Here is a 14,419-nt window from a genome sequence, read left to right as displayed (position 1 = left end):
TGGCCTGTGTTATGAACCACTTTTGGGTTAATCAGGTTCTTTATTAAATAAGTATGAAAAAAAAAAATTAAAAATGCATCAGGACTGAAAATCTGGCAGCAATTGAGACAGTCAAAGGAGGACGAAACAAGTAATACTAAACAGAGTCCTTAAGACTAATTTATTATATATATAAAATGTACAATTGTTTGAATTCAATATTTACATAAAGGTATCAGTGGCAAAGCAAAAACCATTAAACAAAAATAACCACATTTAATCTGAAAATTATCAGAAAAGGCAAATATCAAAAAGTCGGTATAACACAATCTTTAACAAACAACGAATGAGTCAGTACATCAAAAAAATAAACATTCCATGCAAGCAGGGGAGAAAAATTTACATAAAAGGATCTGTAAAATGCCATAACAATTAATACAGTAACCTTAATAAGAGCAGTTAGCAAATAGTTAGCAAGAAAACATACGGTTACAACTATAGAAACAAATTAATAATGGACCATAAAAATCAAAAGCAGGGTTAACACATTATGCCATAAATACAGAGTTTCAATTTCATAATTACCTTAAGCATTAATATCAAAACACTGGGGAAAACCTACGGCACTAAAGCCTTATGCATTAAATGCTACAAGACACTCAACACCCAGGAAAGCGTGGCAACTTGCAGAGATAACACCTGAGGACCCACTATGAATACCTCCTGAAGAAATTCACCCAGCCGAAGCTGTACACACAACACAGACGAAGCTGCCCTTCAAGAGAGCACAGACGAAGCTGCACACACAACGCAGACGAAACTGCCCTTCAGGAGAACACAGACGAAGCTGCAACTCTGAAGCCGTGGTCCTCAACATAACACAGACGAAGCTGCTAACCCAGACAAAACTGGCTCTGCTGAACATCTTGATGCTCATCCTTAACCCTGCAGGTCCTGAGTCGTAACCAAATAGCCATTACGGACACCAACCGTGACTGCAAGGAACCCCCATGCTGCTTATAACCTTCTCGGGTCTCTGTATCTTACTGACTGAAGCAGTCAGACACGGGCTGTCGGACGTTACCTTTGATTATATATTGTATAATTGTTATGGGTATAGATAAGTGTGATTATATATTGTATAATTGTTATGGGTATTTTATGCATTGTTGAAATATGGTGGGTGTCCTATATATAGACAACATGTGGTAGATTCTAGAAGGTGTCTGTTGATGTATTTAAGTTGTGTTGTGACGTCATAGGCTGTGACGTCATAGACAAGATGGCGGCGGCGTCGGCAGGATGTAAACAATAACACTGGGCAGTAGAAAGCACGTGTTGGTGGTGTGTGGTTGGTAGGGGAGAGCTCTCTGTCTGGTAGGAGTTGTTTTTTGGGTCGTAAGTCTTGTGGTGCTGGTGTTTTAAGGTGATTTCTGGAGTGTACTGGAGTTGGAGAAAGCGTACAGGTGGGTAGATTATTCATTTTTATAGAGAAAGAAAGGAGTTAGGCTAGGCCAAAATTCAAACTGGTAGCAGAGCGTGGTTGATCAAAGATGCCTGGATCCGACAGTGAACAAAGGGAGACTACTAGATGGAGAAGGGAATGTCCTAGGTTTAGCGGGATACAAGAAGAATACAAAGAATGGAAAGGTCAAGCCGAAGATTGGCTATTGTTGTATGGAGAAGATACAAAATACCCGGCGATAGAAATGAGAATGAGCTTAAAAGGGAAAGCCCGAGAGCTAGTGGAAGCATTAGATAAAGATAAACTTACTGGTACAGAGGGTCCAAAGTTAATCCTAGAGAAACTAGATAAAGCCTATCTAAAAGACTCGGTAATGGAGAATTACGGTAGAATAAAAAGATACCTTCTAATAAGAAGAGAATCTAGTGAAAATATGGCGGACTATTTATTAGATACGAGAAGGCAGCATCTGAGTGTGAAAGAGCAATGGGAAAGGCGCGCTTGAAGGCGAAGTCAAGGGGTATCATGTAATAGAGCAAGCAAATCTCACGGAAAATCAAAAACAAAATGGTATTATCGGCTGTGGGCAAGAAAAGCTAGAGTTACGGAACAGTGTCGCAAACAATGAAAAGACTATTTGAGGGATTAGGGACTAAAGAGGAACGGGAATGGTGGGGTTCGTCAGAAGGCAATGCCAGTTCTGGGAGAGGGAGGGAAAACCAAAGATATCGGGGAAGATGGAACCGAGGAAGGGGTGGTAGAAATCCTATAAACAAAGAAGGGGAAGGTAACAGTATGTGCAATATGCAGCTCAGAATGGCATTGGGCTAGGGATTGTCCTCATTTTCATAAATAGGAAGAAAAACTGAAACAAGACTAGAAGAAATAAGGTAAAAAAAAAACAGAAAATGGGACAGAAGAAGAAGAGGTTTATGTAGGAGAAGTTAAATAAAATAGTGGAAGCATCATGGGAGGTGGTTGATGCAATTTGGACACAGGGTGTAAATCAACAGTTTGCGGGGAATTGTGACTAGCACGTATTGTCATGGATTTGAGTCAGGAAGAGTTGAGAGAATGAGGGACACTAGGACAGAGTCTAATAAAGTGTTTAATTTTGGTGAGACATCTTATAAGTCCAGAGGAATAATAGAAATACCTGTGATACTAAAAAACAGAAAGTTTTATTTGAAGACGGAAATTCTGCAAGGTGATATACCCTGGCTGATAGGTAAGCAAACCATGAGTAAAATGGGTATGACCCTAAATTTGAAAGAAAATTGTGTCATAGTAGAAGTATTAGGGGGAATGAAAGTAGAGTTAAGAGAAGACGAACAGGGTCATTTAAGAGTGCCTAGGGTAAGGAGGAAGGTAGAAGAATTATTACTGGAGAGGGTTGGAAGGGAAAGAATCCGAGGGAAAGGGTTAAGAACGCAATGAAGAAATTACATTTACAGTTTGGTCATGGAAGTGGAGATAAAATATGGAAGCTAACAGAGGAAGCACAATGGAGTAATGGGTTAATCGAAAAAGAAAAAGAGGAAATAAGAAAGTTACTAACGGAACTGATTAAAAATTGTGAGGTTTGTAAAAAAATACAAAAGAAACCCCGCCAAACCGGTAGTAGGCTTTTCTTGGAGTAAAACGTTCAATGAAGTCGTAGCGATGGATGTGGGAGAGATAGAAGAGAGAAAGTTCTTGGTAATAGTGGATATGGCAACGAGATAGTGTCAGGCCTGTTTGGATAAAAGATAAGAAACCAGAAACGATAATAAAAGATACTTTTTGAGTGTGGTTTGCTATATTTGGAGCACCCTCAAAATATTGTCAGATAATGGGGGAGAATTTCAAAATGAAAAAGTAAGGAGGATGGCAGAAAAATGGAATATTAAAGTATTAGCCACAGCATCAGAATCTCCGTGGAGCAACGGATTATGTGAAAAGACCGTAGGCATGATCAAGGGAAGTGTAAGGAAGATGATGGAGGAAGAGGAAGTAGATTGGTCCCTAGCTTTGAAATGGGTAGTGAGTGCTAGGAACTGTTTAATGAATAATGGAGGTTTCTCTCCCAACCAATTAGTATTTGGAAAAAACCCTTCACTGCCTAACCTAATAGGAGAAGAAAGTTCTAGTCCTGCAAGCAGAGAAAAAGAGGGATGGAAGAGGGTATGGTAAGGGACACACTGAATGCATATGCACAAGGCCAGAGAAAGCATATAAAAAATGAGTCCTGTATAAAATAAGAATAGCGCTAAACAAAAACATCAGAGAACATAAATTTGAAGAAGCAGTGGTAGGAGATGAGGTATTCTATAAGAGGGAAAATGAAAATGAATGGAGAGGACCATGCTCAGGTAGTGGGAGTATCTGGGGGGAAAACAATAATAGTCAAACATGGGGATTCTTTAAGAGAAGTAGCTAGGATACATGTGACAAGGATTCAACGACGATCACCAGATACAGAAGAGATATCGGCTAGAATAGATAAATCCCATGGGGTGAAAGGTAGGTCAGATGGCCCAAATGAAGGGAAAGTAGATTGGCTGGAAGGAGAGGAGATAATGGGGTGAGAGAAGGAATGCAGACACAGAAGAGACTATAGAAAGAGAGGTGATAGAGGAAACAGTGGAAAGATAACGGGCAAAGTGGGTCATAGAAAGCGAGTTAATGGAAGAGATACCAAAATTCAAAAAGGGAAATAGAGTTAGGCTATAAACAATGATACAGGACAAGTAGAAGAATGGACTATTTTAGGTCTTGCAGGAAAAACAAAGATCAAGCCAAGCATGGGCTGATTCGTACAATATACGAGACTCACAGTCAGGTGACAAAGGGTGGGTTAACTTGAGGGATTATAGTCAGGTAGAAAAAATTGAAGATGAAGAGGTGGTGTTGCTGGGATTTGAAAATAGAAGCATAATGGAAGCTAAAGAAAAAGAACTTCTAAGTTGGAGAGATAACCAGGTATATGAGGAGGTAAATGATGTTGGACAAAAAGCTATATCTACAAGATGGATAGTAACTGAAAAGATAAAAGGGGGGGAAAGGATATGTAAAGCAAGATTGGTAGCTAGAGGGTTTGAAGAAGAAATGGCTGAGTGAAAAGGATGCTCCCACATGCAATGCTGAAATTTTAAAATTCTGTCTAACCATAATAAAGGTGAAAAATTGGAATTGTTATACATTGGATGTCAAAACTGCATATTTACAAGGTGACGAGATACAAAGAGAAGTGTACTTGAAGCCACCAAGGAAGATGGTTGGAGGGATTATGGAAGTTGAAGAAAACAGTCTATGGGCTCAAGGATGCAGCAAAAGCATGGTATTGTAAAGTGGTGAAAGTAGTGAAGGAGCTTCAAGGTGAGAGAAGTGACTAGAACCTAATATATTCTTTTGGAAAAAGAACAATAAATTGGAAGGCATTTTGTGTACACACGTAGATGATTTTTGCTACGGAGGAACTGAAGGATTCTTAAAGGAAACGATTGGGAGATTGAAAGGGAAAATTGCAAGTAGGAGAACAAGAGAGTAAAAGGTTCAAGTATATAGGAGTAGTAATAGAGCAGAAGGAGAATAGATTTTCCCTTAAATCAGTGCAGTTATATAAATTCCATAAGAGAACCAGAGGCTAGAAGATATACGGGTAATAGAGTGCTAGAACAAAAAGAGTTAACAGAGTACAGATCAGTGGTAGGACAGCTGAATTGGGTATCACTACACACGATGCCAGAAATATCATATGATATTAGCGAATTAAGTAAAGCATTTAAAGAAGGAACAACTCAGGATATGAAGAAACTTATTAAAATTGTGAGAAAAACTAAGAGCATGATGGGCGAAGTTACAATAAGTGAGATGGAAGAAGAAAGGGTTTTGGTTTATTGGGAAGGCCTATGCAAGACGCTTCATTTGGAAACATAGAAGATGGCCATACTCAACTGGGTTATATTATTTCTTTGACAGATGGGAAGAGGAGAAGGTCCATATGGTGGAAGTCTAGGAAATCCAGGAGAGTGGCAAAATCCACCATTGAGGCTGAAGCCTGAGTGTTGGGAAGCTGTAGAAGGATTGATAATCTTTAAGCATTTGTGGGAAGAGGTAGTAGGAGGGAGAAATGTTTAGAAGCCTTGGTTAACACTGATAGTAAAACACTAATGACCGACATCAAATCGAGCACTGGTGTAAGTAGCAAGAGATTAAAAATAGATATTGCTGCAATAAGGGAAACCATTGAATCCGGGGGAAAATAAAGGAGGTGAGATGGATAAAAGGAAAGGAAGCAAGTGGCGATGTATTAACTAAAGCAGAGTTTTTCAGGGGAATGTATTAGAAATTATGTAGAGGGTTAAAGAGTTGGAGGACGAAGGAAATTAAGAGGGGAATACTAGGTTAGGAAAAACACAGTCGGAGGGGAGGGAGAAAGAGATAAGTGTGATTAGATTAATATATTGTATAATTGTTATGGGTATAGTAAGGTGATTATATATTGTAATGTTTCGGTATTTTGATGCATTGTTGAAATATGGTGGGTGTCCTATATATAGACAACATGTGGTAGATTCTAGAAGGTGTCTGTTGATGTATTTAAGTTGTGTTGTGACGTCATAGGCTGTGACGTCATAGACAAGATGGCGGCGGCGTCGGCAGGATGTAAACAATAACACGGGGCAGTAGAAAGCACGTGTTGGTGGTGTGTGGTTGGTAGGGGAGAGCTCTCTGTCTGGTAGGAGTTGTTTTTTGGGTCGTAAGTCTTGTGGTGCTGGTGTTTTAAGGTGATTTCTGGAGTGTACTGGAGTTGGAGAAGCGTACAGGTGGGTAGATTATTCATTTTTATAGAGAAAGAAAGGAGTTAGGCTAGGCCAAAATTCAAAACCTTACCTCCACCTCTTCTACCAATAAACAAGAGGTGAAACGGCCCTCACGGGGAAACAACCCGAAACAACCGTTTCGATCGTCCGAGACAAGAAAACAATACAAGAGGTGCTTAATACCCTTACACCTGGAACTTGGACATGATTTTACATGGCTGTCAGACCCACCGTTCGAGCCTTTAATCTTTGCTTCTCTCAGAGACTTGAACGAGGAAGAATCCTCTTCTCTTTGTGTAGGCTACAGCAAAAAGAGAGATTCAAGCCCTTGACAAACAAATGGGATTTACTCAGCAAGAGGCATTGTGGACCATTGGAAGAAGATAGTCTTATGTCCAGTGAGAGCTTTGAGACATTATATGGCCCAGAACAGAAATGACATAGGGAGATTTTTTCAACTTTTGGTGTTCAGTCAAGAAGACCTTTATCGAAGAATGTCCTTTCTTTCTTGTTGACAGAGACTACCGCAGAAGCTCATTCGCAGATTCTGGAGGAAACCTTACCTTTGTTGAAGGTAAAGGCATACAGCATTCAAGCTGTAGTCACTTCCTTGGCCTTTCAACGAAATCCCTCTCTTAATTCTATCATTCAGTTGACTTACTGGAAATGTCAATCAGTGTTTGCAAACCACTATCTGCATGATGTTGAAGCAGTGTTTAAGGACCATAATACTTTTGGTCCATTTTCCACTGCTGGCACGGTACTTGGGAATGAAGGGTAAAAGTGATTCCTCTATTTTCTCTTGTATAAGGTCGTCAAGTTTATGGAAAACCTGAAGGTACTTGGTACCTGGAGTACCCACCAGTCATTTCTTTTTAATCAGTTGGGTATTGCTTTTTCAACTTGGTGTTCAGGTAATAGTGTTTTTGGTTAGTTACGGTTCGGGGTGTAAAGCCCAAGAGGTCAAAAGGGCAGTTCACTAGGCGTTTCTATCAAGTAGGGATCAAACCTCCTGAACCAATTAAACTGTCTATTTCCCTACAGGTTGGAATGAGCAATGACCAGAGGCAGTATCTTCCTGTTCTAGCTCTTTCACCAGGAAAGGTTGCAACAAGCATTCCCAAAATGCTAGCTTTTGCCTATTTCAATTGATGTTCATTTATAAATGCTTTGGAGTAGTGCATGTTGATTCCCACCCCCTATTAGTGTGGGATTCAGTTGTGTAATTACTTGGTAAGTTACTTGTATAAAAAGGACATTTTTATGATAAAATTAGATTTTATGTAATGGATATAGACCATAAACAAACAAGGCTCATTAGCAGTGTTGTACCTATTCTTCCCCAGTTGTGGGCGTGGCACTTAACCTACACCAAAAACAATATAGCGCCACCTGGAATTTTCAATTTAAAGCTGCCATTAAAAATTAGAAACTATAGCTATGTAATTACTTTGCAAGTATATATAAAATCGTAATTTATTATAAAAATGTTGGTTTATTCCATAGCAGGCAGGCTGTCTAATAGGCTAGGATTACACATCCATTTTACAAAAAAAAAAAAAAAAAAAAAAAAAAAAAACAATTAACGTAACTATTTGATCAGACTTGTTGAAAATTTTATTCTAATACACAAATTTCTAATTTCTTATATATAACCTACTCATTTGGTCCACCTCTTGACTTTATGGTGGAAGAACCATTCAACTCTTGAAACTGGAATTAGTTTTCTTGTATAATTCCTACATTACAGAATCGCAGACAAAAAACCTCAAGCGAGAGTTCTTCTTCCCGTTATCCACGCCGTTCTGAAGACCGTGAAGGGGGAGGAGAAAGCTCTGGGGACGAAAATCCTTATCACTGCCCTTTACCTTCTCCTCACTCAACGCTTTCCACACATTCAGCAGAACACTCTTTCCCTCCTGAAGGTGTTGGTGGGGCATCTGGACTAGGCACTGATTGGAACAATGATTTAGATGATTCTCAGTCAGTAAGTATAACATTACTTTTCAGTAAACTTAATTTGGATAATTTTTATTGCACTTATTTTTCAAGAAATCGGTCAAAATTTCTTATAAGTGTAAATTACAGTTTAAAAGATTTCTTCATTACTTAAACCCTGTAGTCTGCATTCTAAGTACACATTGAGGCACTGGATTAAACCTTTGCAAAAAAAAAATAAATAAATAAATAAACCAACTGGGTATTTTTCACATTTCTTTTCACAAGTTTAGCTTATTGAAAGAGTAAACATTGTTAGATAACAGAAAATCAGAGGTGGTAGTTTGGAATTATTGTGGCATAATTAACCAAAAAGTAGCCTGATAGCCATATGCATTTATGGTATTAAAAAAAGAAATTAAGCCAGAGATGGTACTTAGCGGTCCAGTTGAATTTTTTGCCACTTCCAGTATCTAGCACTTTATGGTACTAGGTCATTTGTAGTATGTTGGCCCAGTTGTATTGCTTTCTGCTGTGTATTTTTTGTTGTTTCCATTGAACACACTTTGCCATGTTAACTTTTGAATGAGAACAATTATGTTCTTTTACTTCATTAATACTAATAATAATCTATTGCAATTGCTTTTTTAGATTTAACTCAATAGAATTATTACTGTTGTAAGTTAGTTTAACCCTTAAACGCTGAGTCGGTATTTCTGAAAGTGCCTCCCGTATGCCGGCGGAGTGAGCGAGTGAGCGCGAAGCAGAAAATTTTTTTTCAAAAAATCATAGCACGCTTAATTTTCAAGATTGAGTTAATTTTTTGGCTCCTTTTTTGTCATTGCCTGAAGTTTAGTATGCAACCATCAGAAATGAAAAAAAATATAAATAAATATTGGAATACATGACAGCGTGAAAAAAATTTCATATACGTATAATTGTGTACAAATCGCGCTGTGAGCAAAACTGTTAAAGCTAATGAGTTCTTATTTTTTGATGTATTGTACCCTAAATTGCAATGAATTTGGTATATAACAAATTTTTAAACGATCAAAGCAACATAGAGAAAATATTATCACAATATGATGCATGAATTCATAACGCACAGACGTAAAAAAAAATTTTTTTTTTTTTAATTCACCATAAATCAAAATATTGTGCTAGAGACTTCCCATTTGTTTCAAAGTGAAGGTAATTGATTGAATATTACTAGACTGTAAATGTTGTAGCTTACAATTGCAGTTTTCGACCTTTTCGGTCGAGTTAAAGTTGACCGTAGGTCTAATTTTTTCTATTTTTCGTTATTTATATGACAATATTTCAAAACTGATATTTTTTTGTTGTTGTATACTACATGAAATTGTGCACATTTTCATATATAAAACTTCATGTAACGGCTAATATAAAATGGTGCAAACATTACGACAATTGGACAAAAAAAAAATTTTCGGAAGAGTTACCGAGCGGACGTAAGGAAAAAGTTTTTTTTTCATAAAATCACTGTAAATCGAAATATTGTGCTAGAAACTTCTAATTTGTTGCAAAATAAAGATAAATGATTGAATATGACTAGAATCTAAGAGTTTTAGCTTACAATAGCGTTTTTTTACCATTTCGGTCAAGTCAAAATTGACAAGATTGAAATTTGGCACTTATCATTATTTATATGAAAATATTTCAAAACTGATAAAAGCTACAACCATGGGTTGTTTTTTTTGTTGTATTCTACATGAAATTGTGCACTTTTTCATATATAAAACATTATGTAACAACTAATATAAAATGGTGCAAACATTACGACAATCAGACAAAAAAAATTTTCGTGGTTTTTTCGGAAGTTACCACGCGGACTTAAGGAAAAAGTTTTTTTTTTTTTTTTTTTTTTTTTTTTCTCCCATAAATTCACCATAAATCGAAATATTGTGCTAGAGACTTCCCGGTTGTTGCAAAATAAAGGTAAATGTTGAATATTACTAGAATGTAAGAGTTTTAGCTTACAATTATGTTTTTCGACCATTTCGGTCGAGTCAGTTGACCGAAGGTTGAAATTTGGCACTTATCGTTATTTATATGACAATATTTCAAAACGGATAAAAGCTACAACCATGGGTTGTTAACTGTTGTATTCTACATGAAATTGCGCACATTTCCATATATAAAACTTTATGTAGCGGCTAATATAAAACGGTGCAAACATTACGACAATCTTGCAAAAAAATTTCAGATTTTTTCGGAAGTTACCCCGTGGACATAAGGAAAAAAGTTTTTTTTTTTTTTTTTTCATAAATTCACCATAAATCAAAATATTGTGCTAGAGACTTCCAATTTGTTGTAAAATGAAGGTAAATGATTGAATATTACTAGAATATAAGAGTTTTAGCTTACAATTACATTTTTCGACCATTTCGGTTGAGTCTAAGTTGACCAAAGGTTGAAATTTTGGCACATCGTTATTTATATGAAAATATTTCAAAACTGATAAAAGCTACAACCATGGGTTGTTTTTTCTTGTATTCTACATGAAATTGCACACATTTTCACTATAAAACTCTATGTAACGCCTAATATAAAATGGTGCAAAAATGATGTCAGTGACAAAATAATATCTGAGATGTGTTGCTGATGCTATTTACTGAGAGAAGAAAGAAATTCGTGCTTGAACGCCTGGGTATCGGTTGTAAACAAAACAACAGCTTGATCCGTGAACTCCCAGCAACCCTCAAGGTGCGTGATACAAAAGTTTTCGCCTAGTAGGCCTATAACTATTTTTCCACGAATTAAAAAAAAAAACTTGTCGACGTTTTGTATGTCAATTCGGCACCCAACAGACAATTTTCGTCGATGTTTAATACGTCCAATTGGCGTTTAAGGGTTAACTGGGCAACTAATTCACATCGCAAGACCTTAAAGTTCTGAATTTGTTCCTCAGTTACAGTAGTTAATTGGAATTGTGTTGGATTTCCTCACCAAAGCTGAAAAAAAAAATAAAGATGCAAAGTGAATGCAAATGGCAGTACAGCTAAAATCACATGGATCCGTGCAGAGAACTTACATGGTGCTCTGCAGTAGGGTTTGGAATGAAAATATATTTCTCACAAGATCTGTTTTGGAAGATCTCTGAAAAAAATACTTTGCATTTCATAGTCATTTGAATTTCTGCAGATTTTAAGTTACACTTTTTGAGAAAAAACATTGTAATTTGGACTTCAAGTATGAGAAAGCAGTATGAGAGAAAGCTTAAATTTCTTAAAGCATATGCTAACTAGACAGACAGTTCAGTTTTTAGGGAAAATCAAGAAAGAAACTAGGGTTAATCTCTGAAAGGAAAAAGTATAAGAATTCCTAAGCTGGTAGTTGTGGACCATTCACTAAAAGTGAAACAAAAGCAGAAATAAGATTGAGCTGTTGGCAAGAGCCAGTGAATCGTGCAGTCTAACATAAGTGTGGGAAGTAGTTTCTTGACCGTGCAAATGCAGCCACTTTAAAGAAAAAGTCTTGTCTGAAGTTCAGGTGAAGGGTAACCAAATATATGCTGTAGAATAAGGACAGAAGTAGCCATTTTATCAGAAAGGGGGATGTATTAAGTTGAGAGATCATGGTATGTTAGATTAAAAAATAAAATCTGGTACCGAAAAGCCAGCATAATTTGATGAGATTAGTAATAAGAAACAATCTGAAAGGCAATGATATCACTAAATTATCCCTGTGGTGCTTGGCAATATGTTGGAGATAAATATATTGAGTTGCTAATCATACCCCTATGGACATTAATGGAATTTATGCAGTATGGAAATTTTCACTCTCGGGATAGATAATCATCTGAAGATTAATTGGGCCTTAAATTCTCTGAACTTGAAACAAAGGACTATGTTGCAAAACTACAACAAAAATTAATTCGAAAATCAAGCTAAGATCTTTCCTAATTTTCCAGATTACGCAAAGATAATATTCGAAGAGGTACCAGGTCCCACAGTTGATGAGACTGTCTAATAGTACTAGTTAGTATCAATAAGATTACTATCTTCCTAACAACTTGAAGTACTAGCTGGGAACACCAGAAACTTTCATACATTAAAGTGTAATATAATGGGAAAACCACTAGGCATTCTTATAGAAAAAAATATTTGTGCTAACTTTTGGTGCTCCATCAGAACGGCTGCAGAACAGTTAAACAGCACCAATTGTATGGTCACCATATTTATTTGTGAAAGAGAAGAAATGTCCAAGGTAGAATTAGAAAAGAATTGAGGATGATTGAAAGCAAGGGTAAAGTATTTGCATAATATCTGAGAGGGAAAATTTCAGAAAAATGTAGATACAGATTTGATTACCTTCTGCAGAATTAAAGAGAAAGACATTTAGCTGAAATTTCATTTCATTGTTTATATAATACTTTAAAAGATTTTATATACAGTTTTAATTGTAAGATTTGTCAAATTGTGAAATGCCACATATTTGAAGTGTCCTGTTAAGAGAAGGGTATTCAATTTATACAGTATGGAAGTTCAAAACAAAATGAGGGCATTAACTACAAGTGTGAAAGTTCTGATATCCAGCTTCAAAGTAAATTGTAAAGTTGAGAGTTTCTTGAAAGTAATTCCATATTTTAACATTCTTCAATTGAAATTTTGACCTGTGAATATCCTTGTGCAATTGATATAACAGCTAAAGAATATGTTTGGCCACTGAAAGACTGGTTTTCAGGAAGATGCTACTGAGGGTGAAACAACAGACGAGGAAAATGAGAATAAGGAGTATTCTAGAGGCCTTGGACTTGGAAGCTTGGGCCGCAATTGTTCCAATGAACCTATAGAAGAGGATGGCATTGAACTCCAAGAGGTGACTGTGCATAAAAGTTCAACAGATGTAGATAGAGGCATCAATTTTAATCTTAATAGGTCTCAGGTAAGGCATGCAACATATGAAACTTTTATTATTTTAAAAGTATGTAGTATGAAGAGTCATGATAGATAGCGTTCGCTTCTTGTTTGTCCTTGAGAAGATAAGAGTTGCGCTTTTGTAATTCTTGTAATGAGATGTTTTAGTATGGCAGCATGTCTTTTTTTTTCTCTCTTTCTCTCTCTCTCTTAACGTAAGTACAGTCGTCCCTCGCCATATTTATCATATTTATTTTTGTGGTAAAATTTTCAAGCCCAAAAAATTAGAAACAATACAGTGATAATACCTCCTCTTTCCCACGAAAGATGACGACGACAGAGTGATACTACAGTACTCGACAAGATACATATTAGGCCGCGCTCTAATTGACGCTTGAGAACAGTCAAACTTCGATTGAAATCTTCTTAGGCCTACCAGGGTGTTTTTTCTGAGACAGAATCTCATTGGTTGCCTCCTTCGTTAAATCTGGCAACCCAGTGTCGAACTGAATGTCTCCTCACACCCAGTTGATCTGATTTCTACTTTGATTCAAAGTGATACGTAGTAGGCAAAAATTGCAGTAGGAGTGCTTGTCAGTGTCCAAGCTTGTCAGTGTCCAAGCTCCACCCCTCTCTCCTTAAAAATTCAAAAAGATATTAGGCTGCTTGACGCTAAGCGGCCTAATATATTGTCGAGTACTGTACCTCATTTGTCAGACAATCATGTTGAAAAATTTGTTTTTCAACCGAAATATTACTAGTACTCCACGCCTACGGTGTCTTAAAAGAAAAACTTGGTTTTTTTTTTCTTTACAATATAGTTTAACAAGCATATTCAACAAAATAAAAAAGTATTTGACAATAAAATTTAACATAAAAGATGAACAAAATCAGTGATGCACAGCTGATCTGTTGAGGAAAGAAGGAAAAGCATTACCGTATGTACATGAAAGCAGTAACATTTCACATAAAGAAAATAGAAGTGGGAATTTCAAAATAAATTTAACATAATTCAATGTAAAAACTATCAAATGCAATACAGTAACAATAAGAAATAGTCTTACTGAATGAGTATTTGGCCCTGGGCTGAGAGAGACGGTAGAGAGGAGAGGAAGGTGATGGTGTGGGTTATTGAGTAGGAGACTGGGGCTGTTTCCCACTGACTTCCACCCAGATTCGTAATATTTTTCTTTCACTACATTCCGCCCATTTCTTTCACTTTCATTCAGTTCGCTTGAATCACTTCAGAACCGTAGGTAGATGTCCTTCAGGTGGGGTATCTACTGCTCCCCCCCCCCTCTCTCTCTCTCTCTCATGGGAAAGTCCAATCTTCTTCCCAGCCAGAGGATTCTACA

General features: G+C 36.7%; 1 protein-coding gene across 6 annotated transcripts in view; it reads left to right on the top strand.

Moving 5' to 3' along the window:
- Positions 1–14,419, top strand: part of LOC135210863 (uncharacterized) — a 114,727-nt gene that overhangs the window by 50,463 nt on the left and 49,845 nt on the right. For 3 of the 6 annotated variants that reach the window (XM_064243763.1, XM_064243764.1, XM_064243768.1), the window contains exons 6-7: positions 8,000–8,236; positions 12,892–13,092. In XM_064243763.1, coding sequence (XP_064099833.1) covers positions 8,000–8,236; positions 12,892–13,092 — 438 coding nt within the window. The remainder of the gene's footprint in view (positions 1–7,999; positions 8,237–12,891; positions 13,093–14,419) is intronic. The other 3 variants (XM_064243766.1, XM_064243765.1, XM_064243767.1) reach the window with 2 other exon arrangements.

This window comes from Macrobrachium nipponense, chromosome 4, assembly GCF_015104395.2.
Source record: "Macrobrachium nipponense isolate FS-2020 chromosome 4, ASM1510439v2, whole genome shotgun sequence".
NCBI lineage: Eukaryota > Metazoa > Arthropoda > Malacostraca > Decapoda > Palaemonidae > Macrobrachium > Macrobrachium nipponense.
This window is presented reverse-complemented; position numbering and strand designations above follow the sequence as displayed.